Consider the following 27,953-nt stretch of genomic DNA (forward strand, 5'->3'; position numbering starts at 1 on the left):
TTGCAGCCCTTAAACTCAAACAGCAGGAATATAATCATTTTATGACTCAAAAAGCGCAGAGGAAACAACTGTTTACGAAAGCTCACATATATGAACAGGGGGAGAGAGCTGGTAAAATGCTGGCCCATCTCTCTAGACAGCAGTCCACTCCACCAACCATAATAGCCCTAGCAGATAGTAGTGGTAACGTTGTAACAGATTCAGACGGAGTAAGCCGTACGCTGGTCCAGTTCTATACGGATCTATACTCATCCAAACTCACAAGGCCCATAAAAGACATAGATACATTCCTCGATGGGTTAACTATCCCCATCCTGCCCCCTCAATATAGTGCATACCTAGAGGATGCCATTACTAAAGAAGAAGTGATCGAGGCGATTGAGTCCTTCCCAATGGCAAGGCTCCGGGAGCCGATGGGCTGCCAATTGAGATATACAAGAGACATGCTAAAACTTTAGCCCCCCATCTTTTGACAGCTTTTAATGCCGCCCTAGAACAGGGAGTACTCCCAGTGTCAATGTATGAGGCGGCGATTGCCTTACTTCCCAAAGCGGGTAAAGACCCAAAGCTATGTGAGTCCTATAGGCCCATATCTCTCCTGACGGCGGATGTTAAGGTGCTAGCCAAACTACTTGCCAAAAGGCTTGCAAAAGTTGTTACATTGCTAGTCAACCCTGACCAGACAGGATTCATCCCAGGGAAATCAGTAGTGCTCAATACTAGAAGGCTGTTTGTTAACCTAACCACTGAACATGTGAATGCAGGGCAGAGGGCCATAGCAGCTCTTGACATAGCTAAGGCCTTCGATACAGTCGAGTGGCCTTATCTTTGGAGAGTGCTTGGAAAATTTGGGATAGGTCCCAGGTTTCAAAGCCTTGTCAAATTGTTATACCACTCCCCCCGTGCATCGCTCAGGGTTAACTCCACGCTTACTCCATCCTTCGGCCTCGCAAGGGGAACCAGGCAGGGGTGTCCCCTGTCCCCCCTCCTTTTCGCCTTAGCTATCGAGCCCTTTGCACAGGCTGTCCGGCAGTCTGATGGAATCGTAGGGTTCAGAACCCATGACCTCGAAGAAAAAATACAGCTGTATGCTGACGACACTCTAGTATACTTGGGGGACAGGGGGCCCCTCTTTGGGGCACTTACTGAAGATTACCAAACTGTTTGGGGAACTGTCTGGCCTTAGGGTTAGTCCTACGAAATCGGTGCTATTCCCAGTAGACCCTCTGGGAGTGGAGGAGCAGGTGGGCAACACTGCAATGCCCATCGTTGATAAATTCACATACCTAGGAATTGTGATAACCAGAGACTTGCACCAGTATTGTAATAATAATGTTGATAACCAGGTAAATTGGCTGGTCGGTAAAACCAAAATTTGGCAGCATCTACCCCTGGGCCCTGTTGGGCGGATACAGCTCATTAAAATGTTGGTCATGCCCAAGATCTTATATCCATTATGGCATTCCCCTGTGTGGGTGCCCTCCAGGACCTTTGAGTCTATCAATAGGCTGTTAAAGAAATTTATTTGGGGTAAATCCAGGCCAAGGCTGAACTTCCAGACTCTTACCAGACCAAGAGATGAAGGGGGAATGGCCCTGCCCAATATGCTACATTACTTCTTAGCTGCCCAACTTACTCATCTGGTTACAATGTTGCAGCCGAACCACTACCCACCGCTACACCAGTTGTGGAAGGGAGCATCCAATACCACTGTCTTCCCATGGGGAGCAATCCTGGGGGCTAAAGGCCAAGGGGGGAACCACATCCTGCTGACTCAGAGGAGGGCCTTGGAAAAAGTGCACGAGTTGATAGCCTTTGAGAAAGTTGACCCCCATGCACCTCTGTGGGATAACGTCAAATTCCCACATCTGGCCCGTATTGTTCCCTTTCAACTCTGGATTAGGAATGGTATTACAAGTATAGGGGATGTGTGGTCAGGTGACTCTCTGAAACCATTCGCTGAAATAAAATCTCAATTTAATATACCCAATTCCCAATGGCTTGCCTACCAACAAATCCGAAGTGCCTTGCTCAAACAGAACAAGGCAAAGCCTATTAAGTTGGCTACTTCTAGGCTCATAGCAACCCTCCAGAGGCCGAATCAGAGGGGTCTCCTCTCGGGGATGTATAAGTTAATACAGGAGTCCTTGGTTAAACGCAACCCGCTGCGGGCACGGGAGGGTTGGGACAGGGACCTACCCTATTTAACTGATGGTCAGTGGGTGGAGGCTCTTAGAGCTTCGAAACAGGTATCATTCAACTACAATGACAGGCTGCTGCAGGTATATATGTTACATAGAGCTTACTACACCAGAGTGAGGCTGCATAAGATCTACCCCAATGTCTCCCCTATTTGCTTGAGATGTGCATCACAGCAGGCCACCATGATGCATTCAGTGTGGCAGTGTGCGCAATTGCGGCCCTACTGGGAAGGAATCATAACCCACCTCTCCACCGTAGTGGGCTCGAAGTTGCCTCTTGACCCAAGCCTTTGCCTTTTGGGCATAGACATCGGGGAGTGTACCCCGAGTGCACATAAGCAGTTAATAGCTAGAGCATTGTTCCAGGCTAGGAGGCAAATTACACTAAACTGGAAGAGCAGCTCCCCACCATCTGTTATGCTCTGGCATCAGGCAGTTACCACAGTAGCTAATAAAGAAAAGATTATTCTGACCAGAAGCGGATTGCTGCCTAGGAGGTGGGGAAGCTGGCAGTTATGGCTAGACACTGAGTTAGCGTATAGTTAGGATGTGTGATCCTAGGCACTGGCATTGTACCTGGTAAATGTTGACTATGCTGATTTTACTTCATATGTACTTCTGGAAGTCTATTGTATTTTATGTTCTGCAATTTTTTGCTAACGTGGAAATGCTGATTGTATGTATCTGTGATTCCTAATAAACTTGGCTTGAGCAAAAAAAAAAAAAAAGATAGGGTTCAATTTCCATTACATGACATGTCAGACAAATAAGGCCCAGCATGTGATTACATTGTGCCCCTGGTAGTCAGTATTTAGGAGCAAGTAGTCAGGATCACACACACATAAAGTGCTGCAACACATTTAGTGTAAAACAACTGTGGAGTTGTCTGAATAATACACAACTGCGTTGGGTCCTGTAGAGCAGGGTCCTGTGTATGTAGGAAAAATGACAAGGGCATTTATATCACTTTATATCACCTGCCAGACCTGCTGCCCTTCAATTGTAGACCAATAACAGCTGATGGGCATAGGTTATCCATTATCCATCACTGTAACCAAGTACCAGCATTTAAAAAATACAACATTAGGCTCTGAAATGTTCCTTCAGATATCTGCTGAATATCACCATAAAAATGGCAGCTCAGAAATGGGGCTGTGATTACTGCTGATTTATAACAGGTCTCATTAAAGGGCTTTGAAGGAGCATTAAGCTTTGACATGTAAATATAAACAGACCCTAGTGCTTAGGGAAAACACACTAGGGACTGAGCAAAACTGAAAATGTCCAATATCATACAAAAAGAATTCAATAAATACAAATTACGGAGCAAAAGCAGCAGATAAAGAACAGATGTACACACACAGAGGGTCAGCGTTAATAGGAGAAGGCATTTATAGGGGATCTTCACCCAAAAACATAATTAAAGCAAAGGAATTGTCAGGATGTTTTCAATATCCATTCAATAATAATGCCCAGAGGTTTTCAAGTTCTTTGTAAATGTAATGCCCTTACCTGTAGGGTTGATAGGTCATACATATTTAGCATGGTGTGTATAAGTATAACATGGAAATAAGTGTTTCTTTTATCAACCAGCACATATGAATTTCATAAAAATATATTATCAGGTATTTTCAGATTCATACCATACATCAGATTTTTGTTGGACTTTAATATATAAAGCATACAGTCACTTTATTAACCCTTTGGCCAATTACAGGTGGCTGTCTCTATTATGGGTGCCAAAAGAAATGACTACTCACTCAATATCGGCTCCTCTTCCCTGCAAAATGTTTCTTCCTAACTGAACCAACAAGGGGATTTCTTCTTAAAGGGATTCTGTCGTGATTTTTTTATTTCTAAATTACACTGGCAAATAATTCACTCTACCATTTAAAAATGTATTTTTGGAACCAATAAATGCATTTTCTAGCTGTAATATTGGTGTGGAGGCGCCATCTCAGTGCATCGTGTCTGATCCTGAGCTTTCAGAAGGAGTCAGCACTTCAGGATGGAACTGCTTTGAGACAACTATTGTTTCTCTCCTTCTCATTATACCTCAATACGACCCAAGTGGAAAACATGAGAATAGCACCCAAGCAGGAAAAAGCAGGGTTTTAGCTTTTAGCAATGCAAAGGAATCTTTCTTCAGCAGAGGTGTCAGATAACTGCTAAGTGGTTAGCTGCCCATTGTTCTCTTGATAGGCTGCTGAAGTGATATCACTCCAACATACAGTACAGCAGTAAAGAACTGAAGTAAAGACTGAAGTTTATCAGAGAACAAGTCACATGGTTTGAGGCCCACGGAAATGGACATCATGTCTAGCCCCATGCCAAATTTCAAAATGAAATATAAAAAAAATCAGTTTGCTCATTTAAAAAAACGGATTTCAGTGCAGAATTCTGCTGGAGCAGCACTATTGTCAGGAGGGCTCTGTCACGGAGCGCTCCAGTTTGTGTCAAAGATGGAGTCACCCAGCACCAACGTTGTCATGCCAGATGCGTGATGCGCCGAAAATTGCATGAAAATGTATAATTTAAGGGCGCCAAGGTCACGGGTTCAATGCCCAATTATAGGTTGCAATCCTGGGTGCTGATAATTGTTATTCTATCGATTTCTGGAATTTTTACTCCTTGCTTTATTCCTGACTTCGATCCTGTGTTGCCTGCCTTTGAACTCTTGCCTGAATCCTGACCACGCTTATTCTTGCCCCTTTGGCTACCGCAAACTGGACTTTCTGCCAGGTGCGTCCTACTAGGTCCAGACTTCTCCGCAGTCGGAGCTGCAAGGCCCTTGACAACTATTAACTGATGCATTTTGAAAAAAAACTGTTTTCCCGTGACAGTATCCCTTTAAGGGGTTGGGCTGTTACCGCTAAAAGTTAATTAGAGCTGCCATACTTTTCACACCTGTGACTGGGCTGTTTTGTGCCTTTTTATAGGCATTGGAACAAATTAAGAGGAATGCTAATATCAGGAACGCCCGTTGGCGCTCCTGTCTCCTACAGTGTCGCATCCAAGATGGCGGCGTCCATGACCCACGTGGGCCAATGTCGGCGGGATGACTTTCAAAAATTTGAAAATAAAAGGATTCCAAGTCACAGGTTCAATGCCCGATTATAGGTATTGCTGAATCGTTTTCCTGGGTTTCTAAATTCCTAATTTACTGTTTCCTGACCCTCTGCTAGACCCTGATTCTTGCTGCCTGCCTTATTGAACTCTTGCCTGAACTTGACTTCGCTTACGCCTGATCCCTTTGGATACCGTGAACTTGGACTTTAACCCCTAAGCTTCCTCCTTGGTCCGAACTTCTCTGCTAGGAGCCGATAGGCCCCTGACACTAAATTAGCTATTGATCTTCTCCTCCTGTCCTGCTGCCTGCCAAAGTTTATACATATATATACAAATATATATATATATATATATATATATATACGTATACAGGAAAAAAACACACTGTCACTTAGATCCTGGAGACCTGAGGCCACGGGCTCACTCTCAAACCATAAAGTACATAACATACAAACAAATAGGAAGAGGATGGGGCCTGGGTTCCTTCCTGAAACCTTCTCTGGGGCTAGAGATGTCCTCATTTTCTGTGACATGCATGATTATGGTATGGAATCAAATAGCAGGGGAAGGTCAGTTCAAGACTCTTTAAGATAAGTAATAAGAAATGTCATTTCATTTAAAAAAATAAAAATACTAAAGAATTGGTAATCATCAGACCCTTGGGAAAGAACACAGGGTGTGAAAGTCTGGAATGGATGTGTGGAATCAATGTACAGAATGAATGAGCCCATCTGTATATTTGCTTGTTAAGCACAGCACAAACTTGGCAAGTAGGGTTTCCCCATTATTCAACAGTTTGGACCAAGAGCCAAATTTAATGAAATTTGTCCTACGCCTGTGGTTGTTTGTACATCCAGGAACTTCCCACCTATACTAATAAAGGCATCTGATTGGATCCCATCTTAGTCTCATACAATAATGCTTTAAGCCCCTATGATGGCGCAAAGGTAGACCAACTGGTGGAACTTGACCAAATGGTACATCTGTGGGTTTCAAGCAGACATAAAGGATAATTTAACAGGTTATGTTCAGAAGCAAAAATGGCAAATTATGTCATCTGATCTCTTCTTCAGCTTTTGTTGAAGTCCAAGTCTCTGCTGTATGGTTCCTACGGAAAAATACTCAGAACCATTTAGCAAGGCATGGGGGCCTAAATCCATTAAAGGTATTGTTCTGTATAAAAATAAATACTGGGTAAATAGATATAGACTGTGCAAAATTAAAAATGTATCTAATATAGTCAGTTAGCCAAAAATGTAATGTATAAAGGCTGGAGTGACTGGATGTGTAACATAATAGCCAGAACACTATCGCTTGTATGGCCTCCATTCTGATCTGACCATAGGGCCCACAATCGGATCAGCCCGATATCGCAAACTTCAATGTGGGCATAGTGAGGGGAGATCCTTTCATTTGGCAACATCGGCAAACGAGCAGATCTCCCTGTGTATGGCCACCTTAACTATATACTATAAATGGCTCAACAAAATGGAAACCAATTCATGCATCAGTGAAGGATAAATATATAATGGACAGAAGCCAGTGTGGGGTTCTATTAACACTGAATAAGCACTGCGGTGTAGAGTCTGGGGCCCATCATCTAGGGAACTATTTCCATAAGGAAAAGCTAAATCATTTTGTATATGAAAGGTCTTTCACAGAAGACACACGGTGCTTGAAGTAATCTGCCATCGCTCTGCACACTTGTTAGGTTCATTGTTCCCAGTTCCTCTAACCCCACTGTGTCAATGCCAAACTGGACAGGACACTAAAGACTCTCTGGCTCCAAACTCAAGCATCTAATATTGTACATTCCTGTGCCCTAAGCATTTCCCCTGAAACAATCCTTTGCACGGAACGATACGGAAGAGCGATGCTGAAAGGACTGCTATGTAGGGTTATTAATAAAGGCTCCTCTTGTAACACGCAGCAAGTGTTAATTGCTTATTGGCAGCCAATAGCACCGTTCTGCTCCAAGCTCTCAAGGCTCCAACCGGTCATTCTTCTATAATAAATATCCTTTCAGCTAAGTAAGAAATACCCATTGCACCAAAAGAGATCATTCTGATTTCCTTCTAATCGTCTATATCTGCTGCCACAATATTTTACCATAATTATTAATTACTTGTCTCTCAGCAGCGGCATACTTCCAACAATGATCCATTTCACTATAACTTTCAGATTACATTTTAATTAATGATAAATGTAGGGATGTTCTCGTTTGCTTTTTTTTGATATGCCTAGAGGTTATTTATTGCCAACAAAAAAGTATAGTGTTTTTAAAGGATTATTAGAACAGAGTTTCTTTGAGGCTGCACCCCCGAGGGAAGAGTTAAGGAGTGTAATTATAATCTTTTTAGGCATTTACAGTGAGATTTGGGGTGAGTGCTTATTTGTACTCTGGGTACCCCTGGAACTATAGCAGGGTGACTGTTACCCCAATGTTTCTACATATCTGTAACCTTGTTATGAGCTAAGGGGGCCCAGCATGAAGGCCAGTTAGGGGGAGATTTGGGGTGAGTGTTTATTTGTGCCCTGAGTACCCCTGGAACTATAGCAGGGTGACTGTTACCCCAATGTTTCTATATATCTGTAACCTTGTTATGAGCTAAGGGGGCCCAGTCTGAAGGCCAGTTAGGGGGAGATTTGGGGTGAGTGTTTATTTGTGCCCTGAGTACCCCTGGAACTATAGCAGGGTGACACCCCAATGTTTCTATATATCTGTAACCTTATTATGAGCTAAGGGGGCCCAGTCTGAAGGTCAGTTAGGGGGAGATTTGGGGTGAGTACTTATTTGTACCCTGGGTACCCCTGGAACTATAGCAGGGTGACGGTTACCCAAATGTTTCTATATATCTGTAACCTTGTTATGAGCTAAGGGGCCCAGCATGAAGGCCAGTTAGGGGGAGATTTGGGGTGAGTGCGTATTTGTGCCCTGGGTACCCCTGAAACTATAGCAGGGTGACTGTTACCCTAATGTTTCTATATATCTGTAACCTTGTTATGAGCTAAGGGGCCCAGCATGAAGGCCAGTTAGGGGGAGATTTGGGGTGAGTGCTTATTTGTGCCCTGGGTACCCCTGGAACTATAGCAGGGTGACTGTTACCCCAATGTTTCTATATATCTGTAACCTTGTTATGAGCTAAGGGGGCCCAGCCTGAAGGCCAGTTAGGGGGAGATTTGGCACGAGTGCTTATTTGTGCCCTGGGTACTCCGGAACTATAAAAGGGTGGCTGTTACCCCAATGTTTCTATATATCTGTAGAAGACTGAATTATCAATATGGACAAAAAGACTTCAATCTGTTAGGATCTTCAGTCAGCCTATCCAAACTATCTGTCTAGTTGCTTGCTTCTCTCTCAATATCTCTCTCCCTTGATGTTTCATTTAGGGTCTTTCTCCCTCTATCTGTAAATATTTAGTTATCCATTTATGTCAATAGTAACATAGTCGTTGAGGTAAAAAGACTTAATTGAGTTCAATCCTTATATATTACTGTAGAAAGCTGTTCTATATCCATCTACCTGCCCATCTATTCTTTATGTGTGTATACAAGACAATCTGTCTCTTTTCCCTCTGTCTGGCTGTATCTATGTATTAAGTCTGGCTGTACCTAGAATAACTCTATCTGACTTTCCCATTACACTGGATAAATGGCCAACAGCTGTATTTCTGCTGTACATAAATCATGGGATTTAAATCGGAACGTGTTGGACAGTAAGGGCTGTAGCGCACGGCTGATAGGTTGAGTTGGCATTGTATTCACTGAGCTATTGAGACTGTTAAGTCATAAATTAAATGTACACTGCAATCTCATTTGCTTTTATTTTCCATGCTGCATAATTCAGTGTCCAATCCCCTAATCTATTCCTGTGCTGGACATCTGCACGGAATATTAAATTTATAGCCGAGTCTGCTAACGGCGCATTATGTTCTCTTCCGTCCTGAAACTCAATTTTTCCTACCTTTCTATTACTTTCTATGCATGTTATTAAACGGTGTTTAACTCTGGTGAACTTGTGTTTTTGGCCAATGGAAGGAACATCAGTCAGTTTGGCTCTTTCCAGTTCTGTTCCACGCCATCGACAGCAATGGAGAAATGAGACCTTGTTGTATTTGCACATATCAGGCTAATAAAAGACAAATCTATCAAGTTCAGCACAATGCAGAGGAAGGCTGGTACAGAAATCCGTATGTGGCATAGCTAGTTTAATTCTGTCTTGAGCTTTAGTTGCCCTTTAATAATTTTAGGGGTCATTTAGTACACGGGTCCCCAACCACTAGGCCGCGGCCCAGAACCAGACTGCGGACAGTCCTGAACTGAGTAACCGAGCCTAGCCCGCAATTAAAGGCGGTGCGCCAAATTGGACGTCCGCGCACCCGAATTGGACGCACAGTTGCTGCTAACCCGCCGACCCCTCCTGACCCCCTCCCCCCCAGGTCCTTGCAAATATATTTTTCCTTTACACCGTTCCCTGGGCCAAAAAGGGTTGGGGGCCGCTGATTTATTATGACCCGGATACCAGTGCTAGAGCACTAAGGAGTATAAAGGTGTGTTCGGGGTCTGGCTGCACTCTCTGTCTAGGGTCAGATTAGGAATCGGGCACTAGGCGTAGAACATGGTACCAGCAGACATAAGGAGGCCCTGTCCTAAGGAAGCATAATAAGTCCAAGCAGTAAGTGCATCTGCAACTGTCAGCGCTAATTTAATTTATAACATTAAAATGCCACAATAACAATCCATAGCTCAATACTTGTATTGCCAAGTTTCTTAAGCTTTATTTCTCCTTTAATCATTCTAGACTTTCTAAAATGCAAGGGGTTATTTAGTGCTTATTCAAGAAGCACTTGAGGTCTGGCTGCACTCAATGGATTGGAAATTGCCAATAGGTGCAAAGCATGAATGTCCTAACTGCCTGCCAGGGACAATTCCTAACTGGCGTATCTTAATGAAGAGCATGTTAGGAGATGGGGAAGGAGTGGGAAGATGGATGCCTATTTGCCTCCCACCCCTGAATGTAGGCAGAGTCCTGTTTTATATTCATGGGGAAGGTCTATGAATTCAGAAAGGCGCAGGACAGGGAGCAAGTGTGCACAAAATATGGCAATTTGCACCTGAGTACCCTGTCCTTTATTTAGTAAATTCCAAATGCATTTATACCCTAAATTCTTCTCTTGGTGCTTGATGATAGAGCACAAAGGGGCACGTCCCCGAAATGTTGCACAACGGAATTAATAAAATTGCAAGGGCTTGCCCTGCTAACTCAAGTCTCGTGAGCTGGTGAATTCCTTTTCTACTCTGTATTTAGTAAATGACATATGCATTATTGGAATTATATAGTGTGGTGGGCCATGAAAAGAGACAACATTGCTGCAGGAATTGGCTGCAACAGTTACATACTGGGGAAGTTCAGAGCTGTCTTAGAACCCTGGAGGTGTATTAAAACTGTGAATCCAGATTTGACATGAATCCACTTCAATGACTCTCTGGACTCAATACAATATCCCTAATCTCCCAGACTTTGTGTATCTCAGAGCACATAATACCAGGCAAATCTGTTCCCATTGTTCCAAATGTGTTTTGTTAATCTGGAAATCCATCCCAATCCCCCCAGCCCCCTACAATGGAGAACTCGCCTGCGCTTAATGGGAAGCCCAGATGTCAGGAGAAAGGAGATGTAGTGGTGGTAACACAGAAAGTATGATCTGTTCTTCAGGTATTTGCATTTTATCCCTTGTTACCGTGACTCAGCCTGAATAGTTTAAATCCTTTTCTGACAGGTCTGTCCCAGTAGGTCCCATTAGTAAAGCAAATGCATAGCCGCCCTAAACACAAATGGCATGTACAGCTGTAAATTCTTCAGCTCCAATCCCATTGGAATGAGCGCTCATCCCCTAAGAATAATCTGTCGTGCTTAAATGATATCCCTTACTCAGGGGTCCCCAACCATGGCAAAAAGTTCCTGGGGTGCCAAATAAGGGCTGTGATTGGCTATTTGGTAGCTCCTATATGCACTGGCAGCCTACAGGAGACTCTGTTTGGCAGTACATCTGGTTTTTATACAACCAAAACTTGCCTCCAAGCCTGGAATGAAAAAATAAGCACCTGCTTTGAGGCCACTGGGAGCAACATCCAAGGGGTTGGGGAGCAACATGTTACGCATGAGCCACTAGTTGGGGATCACTGCCCTTATTGGTTATTTATGCCTCCTCTATGGCTCGTAGAGTCCTCACTGTAGGCCGAGGCTCCAGGCTATGTTCCCACTCCATTATGCCATGTGCCCTTTAGAAGAACTGCAGGGGTTACTTCCTGACCTTGACCTTTTGGGGGCAACACAAGTCAACACAATGTAGTAATAATTTAACGCTATAAGAACTATTAAAGCAAGGTATTCCTGAGGCAGTGGACTGGCAAAGACTGTGGTTCTGCAGGTGGCATCTTGGATACAGTAGATGCCAGGGCAGTGAGCTCTGTGGGTTAGGAGAAGGAATCGAAAAACAGTCCAATCTGTTTTGCCTTCCCAGATTTGTGAATTATTGTGAGCTGATAACAAACACACAGCTTTCAAAATAACTTCTGCCTACGCTGCACCCAAATAAACTGCCTGCAACTGAAGCTCCTTCCCATGTCCCCCCATAATAATCAGGGAGAACAGCTAGAAGAGCTGCACTGATTGCATTCACTCTATAAGCCTCGGACGTTGTGGGTTCAGTTACAACTTTATTATAAACATAGAAATCAAGATTTGTACCTTATTTGTGGCTGCTGGCTTGCACTTACCTTGAATATCATCATTGAAGGTGCAGTACTTGTTCCTATACTTGTTCAGCAGACGGAATGCATTGGAGTTGGCAAAGTCCTCAAACTGGATCAGGCAGTTCATCCCATACCTGGAAAAAGTTACATTCAGAGCTTCATTAGACAAGTGCTGTAATACAAAGTTAACTGTATACAAGGAAGACAGGGGGCAGAGAGGAGGGGTGGCATTTTCTAGCCAGGGAAATTCTTATCATTCTACAACAGAGCAAATACAGCAAATGAAATTAAAAAGTAAGAGCCACTAAAGAGGTTACTTTATCTTGGGCACAAAGGAGATCTACATAGAGCCCCATATCTCTGTATAGATGAATAAAAGTCAGTATTAGCTGAGCAGATCTCTGTTTGGTTCCTGCTAAGAGACAGTTAAATTAGGCACACACACCTTTAAGCAATTTGCCGGCTGTGAAGGGATTTAGGCTTATTTTCTAAAATGAAAATCATAAATCCCACCGGTGGGAAATGAGCAGAGATTTCCAAGGAAATGTAACGTGCGATTTTTCAGTTGAAGCGAGGCCTCGATATGTGCTCATTTAATAAGCCGGTCCCCGAAGCAATCTGCAAATCCACGCAGTCATGGAATCAGGCACATGTTGGCAGCCAGCGAGACAAGGGGATTAGTGGAAAGCAGGGAATGAAATATCTCTTCAACCCCCCCAAGTTGCTACAATGGAAATGCAAACGCGAGTATGTCATACACCTAGGGGCAAATTTATTAAGGGTCGAATTGGAAATTCAAATTAGAATTTTCACATTTTGTTATAGTCAAAACTGTCAAATTTAACTAAGGAATAATCCAAACTCGATTCCACCTAAAACCTGAGGAATTACTGTATAAGTCAATGGGAGAGGTCCAGGGTTAAATTTGGAGATGTTTGTAGTCTTCCTGACATTAGAGTTTTTTTTCGGAGAAAAAACTTGAATTGAGTTTGATCGAATTCTAATCAAATTCGATTTGAGTTTTCGGTTTATTTAAATTCGGCCCGAGTTTAAAAAATTCAATTTTATTAATAGATTTTCCCAAGTCAAATTTGAATTCTATTCAATTTAAGGGAGTTTTAAAAAACTCATATAAATTCAAAATTCGACCTTTGATAAATGTGCGTCCTATTGTCGCTGCTCATTTAATGCAGGAGGATTCCCATTTGGGTAGTAGTTGCCACCAAAACAAGACCCTCAGTCATTCCTGTCCCTGTGTACTCAGCTCAGTAACTGACACCTAACAGTTTGGGAGAATGCACCCTCCCTAAAGTCCCACAGTTAGCTTTTTCTGGCACACCCTGGATTTTGCATTGGCAAATTGTGTGCAAATTGGGGTTTGAGCTTTGTTGATGTCATCGGGAGTGCAAATTACGCCATGTTCTGGGTACAATAAACAGCCTATTAGTGTGCAGCATATGAGGTGAGAGCCAGCTGTGTGTAGACCAAACCCACAAAAGGAGCCCGGGCTTCATTGCATCCATGTGCCTCTACTTTGCACCTTGCACCCTATGCAGTGATGGGTGTACAATTAAATCCTTTGATTCATGGGTGCACTGTGCAAAGCAAACAAATGGATGCGAAGGTGAGCATGCATGCCAGGGTGAAACAGAGGAAGCAGACACTGCGGCTACAGGGGGCCCAGGAGATATAGGGGCCCCATGAGGTCCTAATTTATATACAATTTCAAAAAAATATTGGTAAAACCAGGTCAACCACTAGACATTCTGGGGGCCTGAAAAATAATTTGCTGTAGGGCGCTGTAATATCCAGTTACACCACTGCGTGCTTGGACACTATTCATAAAGGTCGATTTGAACAAACACGCTCCTTTAAACACGCACCAACATGTGCCAGGGTGCCCACCCATCCTGCACAGGTGAAATGCAAGCAAATAAACTTATGGAGCTATTATTTCCATTTGTCCAAAGTGATATGAGGAAGTCGAGTCCGTTTCGTTAAACTGCCACGCACGTTGCATTGGACACAATTCTGCTTTGTGCGTTAAACCTTTGTGCTGCCTTTGTAAATGAGGCTTCTGATGTTTTTCCGTGCGAAGCACAAGCACAGAGAACTGTATGCAATTTTGTGCTTTGCACTTATCTAGTAAATGAGTACTTAAAGAGTATTAATCCCAACAACTTCATCCTTTCTAATATGCTAAAAAGACATCCAACCATTCTTTGAAATGATCCACTATATCTGCCAGTTTAAGTGCTAGCCCAGCTGCACAAATCCCTTCCTACTCTTGAACATGAAGTTGTGTTTCTTCTAATCTGAAGGGTATTAAAGAACAGGGAATCTGCTGTATCGGTGGGTGGCCATGTCCCTTTATAACAAGCAGTTCAAGGAGGATTACTTGATAACAGATGAGAGTCTTTGCACTAAGCAAGAAACTTAACTTTAGTTACAGCCGCTGTGCAAGTTCTTAACAGTGAATTCACCAGCTGAGATGTTGCAGCTCCAAAGCTTGAACATCAAGAGTTCCTTGATTTACAACTCGGTGTCAATGCAACATTCCCAAACTAACCCTTAACAACAAGGCTTTGTTATGCAAAGTAAGCCACCAGCCTGGAATTGGATCACTTTATGTATAAAATAGGAATCATGGAGTTTGGTGCATTTTAGATTTTTTTTTCAGAAGTCTGACTCTTGCAGAGAAATTAAAAGAGCTGATATTGGCACTGGAAGAAGGATAAATTACTTCAAAGCCAGCGTTCTCGCCACGCAGCAAAAATCTGCATCTTTGATAAATTACCACCATATTGGGAAAGTTCAGACCGGTCTCGTGTCATTTATTTTAAATGTTTCATTTGGATCCCCGGCCAGCGAGAGTCCTGAAACCGGAGACGTGGCTTTGTTCGCTGATAAACATCAGAACAGATCTGGAGAGAGATTCAACAGTATTTGGGATATCTTTTTTTTGTAATTATTGGATATAATTTGACCTCTTTAATGTGGTTTTTATTTTTGCACAGAAATCTGTAAATCTGTTCCAAGATAATAATTTCTTGGTCGCTGAAATGTTTTCGGCATTCCAGAATGCATTTCCATGGACATTTTTCCATGGGGCCACACGTGGACCATACACGGGCCAGCCATAGGATAATTTGACCTTTCAGCCTTTCAGGATCTAAGAGAAATGAGCTAGAGGTAAAGCTCCTCATCTAATCCTGTACCCAAGAAACATCAACAAACAATATTTTTGTGATATTTTTATAGTGATCCAACAGGCTCAGAGTCAAAAGTATGGCTAACCAAACCTTTCAACCATGGTCAGCTTTATGGACACACCTAAGATCCATGATGTTATTTTTATATCTATAACAAACTGCATTTCAAAATTTTTCATTAACTATAGGTTAAGGAAAGAGTGCAGACACAGAACTGATTTCTAGACATAGGATCAATTCTTCTGGAAAGTTGGTCACATCTAAAGGAATACAGGGATATTTTTAGGTGCAAACATTACCAAGGACAGGGAGGGAAAATCAATAACTGTCTCTGAAAATGAGAGACAGTTGGTAATGTATTGGGACTTATTAGAGATACTGAACCATAATTCCATGAATCTCAGTCTTGCAGATGTCAGGTGTATCTAAAAAGCTTAGGTGCACCTGCAAGATGTCTCTTTTTTTAGGTGGAACCAACATTTCTGTTCTCGATCTTTGTAACATGGCATATGAAATTCTACATTGCTTGCGTCAAATCACTCTACAGGTTGATTTTTCATGAATGTGTATCACTATCTTCTGTTTTCTTAGATCACTTTCTGACTTGTAGCTTATGCTACCCCTAGCAATCACATATCAGATATCAAAGTGGAAATAACTAAAAATTACACACATATTAAAAGAAACTCAAGACCAATTTGTCCAAAATGTTAATGTTACAAATTCGATTGGGTTCAGGCTACTGGGAGCCAAATGAATGGATCAGCTTGAATTGGCCCACCACTTAAGTAGTCAAATTTGCCCATCTCACCAAATGGACAGACCTCATACTGACATTAAAATAAAGGTCCCCCCCCACTAATTTTCTTCTTCTTAATGTCAAAATATGCTTTGCTTAGTCTGCAGACAGCAAATGTACAAGAAATGACATTAGGAAAGAGCTATACAATGTTTATTACTGTACAGTATAATGCAATGTATATATACCGTACCAGTACCATTGTAAGATGTCATTATCCACACTGCCATTATTTCTATGCATTTTTTTCCTTTCTGTAAGTTATTGCAAAACAAATTCCAAATATTATTTAAAATAAATAAATAAATAAATAAAGGTCCCCATAGACGCAAAGATTTTTCTTTGGTGAACAACCGATTTTAGTGCAATCCAACCAATCCGTCAAATTATAGTGATGTTAGTGGGATTCGAACGATCGTGCCTCTTACAATTTTTCGTCCAACATCAGTCAGAAAATTGATCGGCCAGGTTAAAATATTTTCATCGGTCACAGTGAAAACTATCTATGTTTGCAGGGCCAAGCAGGCAGCTACCCTCAGTTTTCCTGGCTTCAACTAGACAATATCGCCTGAAATGGTCTTTTTAGTTGATGGACAAATCGTACATTTAAACGATCGTTTCAAGACAATTTTGGTCTCATGATAACGAAAAGATCTTTTAAAAATCTTTACATCTATGGCCAGCTTTAAGCTGGCCATAGATGCTGAGATTTTTAAAAGATCAGATCCTGATCGTGAGACCACGATTTTCTCGGAACGATCGTACAATCGTACGAATTGACCATCAACTAAAAAGACCAATTTGCCAAGAAAACAAAGGGGAGCTGCCTGCTTGGCCCTGCAAACATAGATAGATTGCACTGGGACCGACAAAGATTTTTTGACCTGGCCGATCAATTTCCTGACAGATGTCGGCCGAATCCCACTAACCGCACGATAATTTCGAAGGATTGGTCGGACTTCCCTAAAGTCGGCAAGAAGAATCGTTGCGTCTATGGGGAGCTTTACTCTACTATGCAAGAAAAGAATAGAATGCACCTCCAATTTTATCCTGATTGTCTTTCAGGCTGGAACCCAGAGGATGAAATGACTTGTTTCCAAAATTGCTATGCTAGTTTGAAGCGGTCAGCATTTTTAAGACCCTCTTACCCTCCTTGTCAAAGATAAACAGCAAGTACAGAATACCTATGTAGTCTCTAGTTCTGCAGCCCCACTGTTACACCTTGCTTGTTTAGCAATGTGGCTTTGGACATTGTGCCTGGTACTCTATTTTATGTTCTGATGCCTCCATAAGTTTTATCCTTTTAAAATGAGCAGTTTTGGTTCTTGCAGACAAAGCAAAAAAATCACAGTAAATGTCCATTAAATCCAATAGTTCCTTCTGTGCCAAGAACCAGTTAAATGCAATGTAAACTGTGATTTAGCGACACAGAGGAAATGATACTGCTGGCCAGTAACCCACTGGCAGGCCTTAGCGAGAGGGGAAGCAAGGATAGGTTCCCAGGATAACTGGGCTTCAAGCTAACCCACAGTTTATCAACATGCAAAGTTGTGTCTCTCTCTGCTGTTTATCATGTTTTGTATGGATAAACTCTGTACTCCTCAAGGTCTCATTACTGGAACCTTTCAGCTAATATTGCAGCAGGAACTGCGTGTGGGCAGGAGCCAACTTTTAGCACCTACAGACGTCCGCCACACACTGTAACCATTCACTTCTGGAAGACACGGTGTGTGGCTGGGGGATATTTGTAATCAGAGAATTTTTTCAAAAACACAAGCTAAAGAAAGGCATATAAAAATATTTAAATAGACTTTGAAACAATAGCCTTTCTTGCAAACCATTTCTGTAGGTATATGACAATGATCCACCCAAATCCTAGAAAAATCTTAGATCCAATTAACCAGCAGAGATTAAGCAATGGTGCCAATCCCCATTATATGGCAAGAGTTTTTCATTTCACACATCCCTGATCTGGCACGGATAGAATAGTTGGACACCGCACAAATGTAGAGTGAGTCTATGTGCATTAGGGAAAGGCTTAGCTGGTAGAATCATCTAAAATAATTTAATGCAGCAAAAAAAAAACATATTGTCTTATTAAGGGAGGTTGATTGGCTGAAAAGTATTCAAAAACTCCTATGGTGAAACGATGGAAAGAGCATCAGATGTATAAGAAGGTGAAACCTTTGTGCATTCACTGCAGGGGCACCTCTTAGATGATTGGTTTGATGGTCGGTTTGATGATTGGTTTGATGGTTGGTTAGATGATTGGTTAGATGGTTGGTTTGATGATTGGTTTGATGGTTGGTTAGATTGTTGGTTTGATGGCTCGTTAGATGGTTGGATTGATGGTTGGTTTGATGGTTGGTTAGATGGTTGATGATGGTGGTTTGATGGTTGCAAGCCCAAACCATTATAAGAGGCATACAACGAAACTGGAGCAGGAGAACCCATCAGACAGAACCAACAAACTAATTTAGAGCCCACTACTCAGTCAAATCAAGGCAGTAGGGAACCAGCAGCTGGTGGAGAGATGCCCCACAGGCAAGTACCTCCATCTGATAAAAACACCTGCCAAATTGGCTGGAAGCCCTGTGGACCATAGAGGCTGCAGGGAACATTGTTACATTGGAAAAGAATCGTAGTGGAACTTCAAGAATACTCTGCAGCATCCCACTGTTGGCTGCAGGTTATATACAATAGCTTATGTTTCTATTTGTCACCCCAAATGAACCAATTGGTGGCTACCCAATAAACCCAAAAACCTGTATTCTGTTACATGAAATTAATAAAGGGACAACTGGTGTTTATTCAGGCTACAGTAAAAAACCTCTCTAATTAATTATCTCACTGTAACCTAATTACACTCGTATTCTCTATAAACACAGAGTTCCTGTGTCCGGCTATAGTATTTTTGGACAGCGCCATTAAGAAACGGTATCAAGTATTTCCCAGGGGACAAGCTCAATAATGCGAGGATGCAGCTGTTTATGACCAGATGACTTGGATGTCAGTTCAGGATTTTTATTTTAATATTTTGTTGAACTCCCCAAGCAATGGGGGTGACGCAGCACATGTCTGTACCATGCATCAGATGTTTGCAATCTGACTCAGCCTAATTGGTAACAGGATTAAAAGAAAAGAAAAAATAAAGAATTCTGTGCAAGGCTGGGAAATCCCTGGAAGCCAGAAATAACAGTGGGAGATTCCCATACCCTGTGCTGCATTCCTGCCCTCCATTTGTCATACTTAGAATAATCAGGAGTTTGAGAATCCTGGGAACTGTAACAACCCGTCAGTTAGAAATGATAGAAATACTCACAAAAGTGAATTCTGCCAGAGCCAGGCCAATGTAGAAGGGTGCCCAAAAGCAAGCTCCTGACGGGACTCGTCCCTACTCAGCAACTCTCAACTGAGCCCCACCACCACCTCATTCGGCAACTTTCCTTCGACCATGACAGACCCTCATGCCCCTTTTTAATCTGAAAGTGAGCTGAAGTTAGAGGCAGCAGAGCTACATGCAGCTCTGGACTAGGATTCGAAATAGGCCCTGGCATTCCAAGTACACAGAGGCCCACACAGCCCCCACCGGCCCACTAAATAGTGACTTTTTATGGCTTCTACCTGCAGCCCCTCTGGAATTTGCCGAAACCCACACATTGCCAGTCTGGACCTGGGTACATGCCTAGGTATCGCCCAGTTACCACCACCATGGTTGCCTTGGCACATGCCTCTTCTGCCTACCCCTAGTTCCAGCACTGATACTTGCCACATCAAGTGAAACCTTTATTCACATATGAAAAACTTCATCATAACCATCTCACAACTTCAGAATGTTTGCAGTGGTCTTAGAAACAATTTCAAATCCTTATGGTGGATTATTGAAGATTGTGGCTCAGTTACACACCTATTTTACTTCCATAGGCATTATCATCCCCAAATCACCACCCAACTAATTAGTTCTACTTATCTACGATGGGACTGGAGGCAGGGTCAGACTGGGATGTGCAAGGCCCACTGAGGCTGTTACTCCAGGGGCCCCCCACAACTAGGGTTGCCACCTGACCGGTATTTTACCGGTTGATCCCAATGTTGTTAATAGGGAAAAAAGATAATTATATAGGAAGGCAGGTATTTTTTTCCAGAAAAGGTGGCAACCCTACCCACAACCCCTTGGGGCCCCGCTCCTGCTCCCCCACTGCCAACTGCCCAGCGCATATTATATTTACTTTTGCCATGATTGAAAAGAGGAAAGTGGGGGAGTGATCTAAATCTGCCCATACACCCCATGATGCTGAGCTATGCACCTCCCCCAGATTTAATAGGCTCACAGTGCAGTCAATGCCCCCAGAGGAAACCTAAATAACCCCTTATTTCAACTTTTATCTCTAAACCCACTTCCATCCCTGTTTTGACATAAATGCATTCCATTCAATCTGTTCTGTAGAAGCTCATGTTCATGGGTGGTGGGTACTCTAGTGGGTCTCTGCGCTCAGCGCACCCATCCTAGCTGTGGGACACCATGATAATTACTCAACATTTGTCTCTGTGGGCGCATGGAAATATTTTCTTTATTATAGGGATGGAAAAAGCTGGCAATCTATGACATATGAAGCATCATTAGATGGGGTGGGGGAAGCTATTACTTCCAAAGGTCAGGCTATTTTTCAAAAGCGGATCATTACGTATATATTTTACACTAGTCTCAGTAATGCACTTGGTACCTGCTATTTTCAGGGAGGAAAATATGAAAGGGGCAATTTCACTAGTTCCAAGCACAGTCAAGCCAAACGCTCCAAAGCTTGAAAATGCTCTGCTCGGAAAATGTCATTGAGAGCCCTTCTTCGTGCTGTAACCGTCCATAAATGTGTGTGACCTGGAACTGCTAATTCATGCCCAATTTCCTTTCAACAATATAATATTTATTTGTTACTTCCAGAACATATACGTCATGCTGAGCAGGATGCATATTTTACAATGAGGATAAATATATAAATTCTCCCTGGCTATCTAGTTCTGAAATTTTGCCTTTCCTCTCTCAGGTTTCATTTGTAGAATTAACTACAGATACTACAAAATTCTGGTGTTTATGCTTTTACAGACTGGACAATGCCTCGTTCCTGTAGCAGAGCTTACATGCAATAAACGATTGGTCCTACACTGGGGACTGCCTTGTGTCACATATATGGTGAGGTCCCACAGAGCACCACCTGTAGGGTAAGCTGGAGGATAAAGTGACACTTTATATCAATATTGTTCAGTCTGCTGGCCTTCGGCTGTGGTTCAAGACAGTTGCGTAACTAGATATTACTGGGCCCCACAGCAAATTATTTTTCAGGCCCCCAAAATGTTTAGAGGTTGACTTGTTTCTCCAATATTTATTGAAATTGTATATGAATTAGGGCCTCGTGGGGCCCCTATACCTCCTGGGCCCCCCTGCAGCCACAGGGTCTGCTTCCTCTATAGTTACGCCCCTGGTTCAAGAGCAATACTCATTACTCAGCTATATCCAAAGGCCAAAACCTTTGGCCTTGTTGAGTTGTTGCCACATAGAGAAGAAGGCAACTTTTACCCCTTTTGCTTCATCACAATAAAATTAAAACTTCGGCTTGCCCTGGATCAATCACCTGCCGGACATCCACTTGAAGATGAAGTATGAAAGTTTGACTGTACATATATTTAAAAGAACTGCTCATGCAGCCCAAAGGGCACTGCACCTTTAAAGTCACAGACCTGTATCCTGTTATACCTGAACAAGCTACATTGTGGGTAATTGAGGGTGAAGAAGAGATAATGGATATCATTCATGTAAAAGATCGCTGGTCACATGTACCAAAGTATTCAGAGGCTTCACACATTAGGTAGCAACCACTTGCAACCCACTTACTTGTTAGACACCGCTTGCATAAACTCATCAATCAGCTCATCGTACTCCTTCCCACGAACCCGCTTGTGCTTTAGCCCAATATATAGGGGATCATTCAAAAGAGCCTGCAAAAGGGAGAAAATGGGGCTTAAATATGCATCTGCTGTCCTACTGGAAGCCCAATTTAATGGGCCAGTTGACTTGGATATTGGCAACACTTATGTATCAGTCCACCTAACAATCTGGATGAATCAGTGGATAGAAACCATGAATGGGGCCCAAATAAGCATGTGTATGTGGTCATCATCCTACTATACTGTTTATAAGGGTGGGCCTTAAACAGCACTACCTATATGTACTTGCACAAAAGGAGAAGGTGTGCAGGATGGTAACTTTTACTGTAACCTTCTTAGTCCTACTATCCCCATTTTGTCTTGCTGTCACTTTCCAAACCAACTATATCAACTATCCCCAGGGTCGGATTGGTGGGTGCAGGGCCCACCAGGGCTACTGCCCCAGGGGACCACCAGGGCTACTGCCCCAGGAGCTTCCTGTAGGAAAGCTGGAGGGGTTCGGATCTGAGCCGAAGGGGCCCACCGGGTTTTTTCCCAGTGCCCCGTGGTCCATTCCGACCCTGACTATGCCCTTAACTTTCCTAAGTACAACTGCAGCTGTGTCAGGCCCATGTCCAGGGTCTGTTGTTGAACTGGAACAAGGTAAAGCTGAGCACACTCCCTCCTTTCCTCAGATGGCCTGGTGCACAATGTAAGAGGGTAGGGCAACCCCCAAACAGGACAATTGTATAGAAATACACTGGCACTCAAGGCGAATAAAGTGCAGGGTTACCCCTTGCTGTTTATTTCGTGCGAACGTGCAACGTTTCGGGGCAAGCCCCTGTTGTTCCAATTTGCAGCCCAATAAGGTCTGAACAGAAGACAAACATTTGATGACTGTATCCCTTTCACTGGTAATTGTTTTTTAATATTCAGAGAGGCTCTAAGTATCCCGACAAACAGAATTAAAATTCAATTAAGATTAAAGGGAGCAGGAATCCCAAGAACACAACCTGCCTCTCTCCTCACACGCTAGATAAGAATGATGTGCACTTAGGTGAGTTCAAAGAAAAACTTTATATCTTAAGGGCACATATGGCTGCAGTTTGCTCATATTACTGACTATACAACTGATTTGTTTTGTCCAGGGAGAGAGTAAAAACATGTTACGAAACAGTAGGATTGATTTATTATCGTCCATAAAATAAAAGATGGCCTCTATATATCTGATAACAATAAGAGAAAGTAATAGTAACTGACACAGTTAACTGGGACTGAATATTACCGGGACTACATGGAAAGAACCATGATTTTTTATTTTATTTTCTGAACTGACTTTAACTGGAAGGTTGAATGTTGGAAAATAATATTAGCCCTCTTCTGACCAGCCCAGGGTCACTGACCCCAACAAGACTCAAGTGTGAATCTAATGTTACAACATTCAATTTCTTTTTCAACATTGTGTTTATTTACAGTTACATGTGTTATAACACAAAGCAAATTTAAGAAAACAAATGTTAATTGCAAATCAAGGTAAAATTAAACAAAATGTTAAAGGAATTGTTCAGTGTAAAAATAAAAACTGGGTAAATAGATAGGCTGTGCAAAATAAAACATGTTTCTGATATAGTTAGTTATCCAAAAATGTAATGTATAAAGGCTGGAGTGACTGGATGTGTAACATAATAGCCAGAACACTACTTCCTGCTTTTCAGCTCTCTAACTCTGAGTTAGTCAGTGACTATAAGGGGGCCCACATGGGACATAACTTTTCAGTGAGTTTGTAATTGATCCTCAGCATTCAGCTCAGATTCAAAAGCAACAGTTATGACCCATGTGGCCCCCCATCAAGTCAGTGGAAAGCAAGAGAGCTGCAAAGCAGGAAGTAGTGTTCTGGCTATTATGTTAGACATCCAGTCACTTCAGCCTTTATACATTACATTTTTGGCTAACTAACTATATTAGAGACATTTTTTTTATTTTGCACAGTCTATCTATTTAACCAGTTTTTATTTTTATACTGAACAATTCCTTTAAAACATTAAATTTTTTGAAATGTAAATTTTAAAACCAAAAAAAAAAAAATTTATGTAAATTACTACACACTTTTGCTTTGTATATTTCATATCTATGAGTTCATCAGATAAAGTGGAAGCCATACCTCATTGTCAGTGCCTACGTCAAGAAGTACGGGAAGACACTGCTGCGGGTGGACGCCGCCGCAAGCCGTGTATAGCGCAAGCTTTCCAACAGGGATTCCCATGCCGTAGCCTCCTAGATCGCCAAGGCCGAGGATGCGCTCTCCATCTGTCACTACTATTGCCTGTACGGAACCGAAGAAGGAAACAGAGCTCATGAATACCAGAGGACTTCATGCATTTGAATATATTTTCCATGACGAACATCTTTATAGCATCAATCCAGATTTATATATGTCAGACCTCAAACACACACATATATATATATATATATATATATATATATATATATATATATATATATATATATATATATATATATATATATATATATATATATATATATATATATATATATATATATATATATATATATATATATATATATATATATATATATATATATATATATATATATATATATATATATATATATATATATATATATATATATATATATATATATATATATATATATATATATATAATACACAAAAGCCATGAATATCTTGTAAATTATATCCTTATAAACGGTAAGTAGTGATGTCATCAGTTATAAACGGTGAGTAGTGATGTAATTTCTGTCACATGATTCACTAAAATTTGTGTATTATAATTAATAAAGTACCCCCAGTAGTAAAATATGAGGATATTATAAGTTACCTCAGAGTTCCATGACGTGGATAAAAACACTCGGCCTTCGGCCTCGGTAACTTATAATATCATTATATTTCACAAGAGGGGGTACTTTATTCACTATATATATATATATATATATATATATATATATATATATATATATATATATATTATATAAAGGAGGATTTGGGGCCATCAGTCAACTAAACCAGTGGGCTTCACAGACAGGGCTATAGACAGCATAAAGCTGTTTTACTAAACAAGAATAGCCATAAAGGACACATATTGTATTAAATATGCCTTTAATTTTGGGTTTCTTGCATTCTCTCGGGCAGCATTGTTTTCACTTGCATCTGTTTCTTGTTGTGTACATGTTGTCTTGTTTTAATGCCTTTCTCCATTTGTTTCTGTTTGTCGCAATGGTCTAATCCAAGGGTGTTAACCTCGCAGCTATTGAGCTCTTGTGAAATACCACTCCAAACATCAGCAAGCCATCAGCTTTTGAAATATACGCTAGCATGAAATGAGGAGCCCCATGCTTGTTAAGGGAAAGCCACCCAGGATACACTCAACAGACCCCTCCTTTGTTACCAATGAGTCAACCAAGTGAAGGAGGCCTGTGTGTAAACAGGCAAATGAAATGGTACAGTCCTCCCCGGATGTTCTTCTTCTTCTTCCCAGCTACAGCTGCCAAAGATCAGGGCCAGAGAAAAAAAGCTGAAGGCCTATCGCCCATAACTTGGGTGGCTTGCGTGACCAATGCAACAAACATAAACAGAGAAAGAAATAAAGAATGGACATAAAAAAACCTGAGTCTGGAAGAGCCTTTATGAATGAGCTCACTCAACAAGGATAACTTCAAAACCATCTAGGGCAGGGGTCACCAACCTTTTTTTTTTTAACCAGCAAGCCACCTTCTGATGTAAAAAGAATTGGGGAGCAACCCCTCAGTGACTTCTAATATCCTTATCATTTACATTAACAATTTCCTGGGTGGTGCCAAATAAGTGCTGTGATTAGCCATTTGGTAGCTCCAATGTGGACTGGCAGCCTACAGGAGTCTGTTTGACAGTAAACCTTGTTTTTATACAACCAAAACGTTCCTCCAAGCTTGGAATTCAAAAATAAGCACCTGCTTTGAGGTCCAGTAGGAGCAATATCCAAGGGGTTGTGGGTAACATGCTACTCATGAGTCACTGCTTGGGGATCATGCCCTTCTGCTAAACAAGCATAATAATAAACCTAGGGTTAGGCACTCCAGCGGTAATAAAAAAATAGGATTTTTCTTATTTAATTTATTACTAATAGATGATGCCAGTGGTTGGACTGTGGATATATACAGCAGTTAGATCCTCCAGGTTAGTTGGCCGTGTAGCCTTAATTTTGCCTGCATGATTCTTGGAGCATTCTGAGTGCCTGGATTAAGTTCGGGTGCCTCTTGCCAAGCCATTTAGTAGAGAAACGGTCTACTTATGGTGCAGCCACATAGAAATTTTCCAATGGTGCGGTATTTAACAAAATAAATCTCTAGGAGCTAAAATTCTTTCTATAAATCACAATATTAGATATGGCATCGCTGCTTGCTTTTGATGGCTTGAAGTATAATGAATATGTAAGGAATTCTGACAAAGGAGATTGCTTTTCATGGAAGACTCACAGCAGAAAACCTTGGGGGAGGTACAAATAAAGAATAAAGTGAAAAGTAATGATCTACAGAAACACAGATGTATCTCATTACTTTCCTCCCCCAACGCGTTCTGTCATTCAGCAAAACACAAGTCTGCTGCCAACAAGGCCCTGACAGAGAGAGAAGCTTTGTGTCGGGCTCATACAGCACAAAAGTGGCCTCCACTGCACCACTTGCCATTGCCAATGTATATGACAATGTATAATCACAGGCTGCGAGAGAAATGACTGTGTGTTACTCCAGCCAAACATCCTACAAATGCCAAAGTTACGATTTTTATTCGGCAGACAAAAATCAACAGTGCATGCATCTGGGGAAAACAGGGATAAGAGGCTTTCTCTGTTATATTCTTCTTATATTCTTATCATAGGCACCTTTATCATAGTGGCACCAACAGAAACAACACCTGCCACCCTTGTTTGTCAAGATGGACAGTGTGACAGCTGAATACACAACACAGATACTACAGGGATATCCCTTATAATACATGAGTGATACTCAGAGTTCCCTGTATAACTCAGCCTGCAGCCTTGTGCCTTTATATGGTCACAGAACAACCCCTCAGTGACTTCTAATATCCTTATCATTTACAGTAGGGGGTACATTATCCCTTATAATACATGTGTGATACTCAGAGTTCCCTGTATAACTCAGCCTGCAGCCTCGTGCCTTTATATGGTCACAGAACAACCCCTCAGTGACTTCTAATATCCTTATCATTTACAGTAGGGGGTACATTATCCCTTATAATACATAAGTGATACTCAGAGTTCCCTGTATAACTCAGCCTGCAGCCTTGTGCCTTTATATGGTCACAGAACAACCCCTCAGTGACTTCTAATATCCTTATCATTTACAGTAGGGGATACATTATCCCTTATAATACATGAGTGATACTCAGAGTTCCCTGTATAACTCAGCCTGCAGCCTTGTGTCTTTATATGGTCACAGAACAACCCCTCCGTGACTTCTAATATCCTTATCATTTACAGTAGGGGGTACATTATCCCTTATAATACATGAGTGATACTCCGAGTTCCCTGTATAACTCAGCCTGCAGCCTTGTGCCTTTATATGGTCACAGAACAACCTCTCAGTGACTTCTAATATCCTTATCATTTACAGTAGGGGGTACATTATCCCTTATAATACATGAGTGATACTCAGAGTTCCCTGTATAACTCAGCCTGCAGCCTTGTGCCTTTATATGGTCACAGAACAACCTCTCAGTGACTTCTAATATCCTTATCATTTACAGTAGGGGGTACATTATCCCTTATAATACATGAGTGATACTCAGAGTTCCCTGTATAACTCAGTCTGAAGCCTTGTGCCTTTATATGGTCACAGAACAACCCCTCAGTGACTTCTAATATCCTTATCATTTACAGTAGGGGGTACATTATCCCTTATACTCGGAGTTCCCTGTATAACTCAGCCTGCAGCCTTGTGCCTTTTTATGGAGAGAGAGAG

General features: G+C 41.8%; 1 protein-coding gene across 4 annotated transcripts in view; it reads right to left on the minus strand.

Moving 5' to 3' along the window:
- me3.L (malic enzyme 3, NADP(+)-dependent, mitochondrial L homeolog) overlaps positions 1-27,953 on the minus strand; it is a 127,354-nt gene that overhangs the window by 36,259 nt on the left and 63,142 nt on the right. For all 4 annotated transcript variants that reach the window (XM_041581067.1, NM_001095050.1, XM_041581066.1 and 1 more), the window contains 3 exon segments: positions 24,118-24,279; positions 21,925-22,028; positions 12,051-12,160 (listed from right to left, as the gene is read on the minus strand). In XM_041581067.1, coding sequence (XP_041437001.1) covers positions 12,051-12,160; positions 21,925-22,028; positions 24,118-24,279 — 376 coding nt within the window.

This window comes from Xenopus laevis, chromosome 2L (assembly GCF_017654675.1).
Source record: "Xenopus laevis strain J_2021 chromosome 2L, Xenopus_laevis_v10.1, whole genome shotgun sequence".
Classification (NCBI taxonomy): Eukaryota; Metazoa; Chordata; class Amphibia; order Anura; family Pipidae; genus Xenopus; species Xenopus laevis.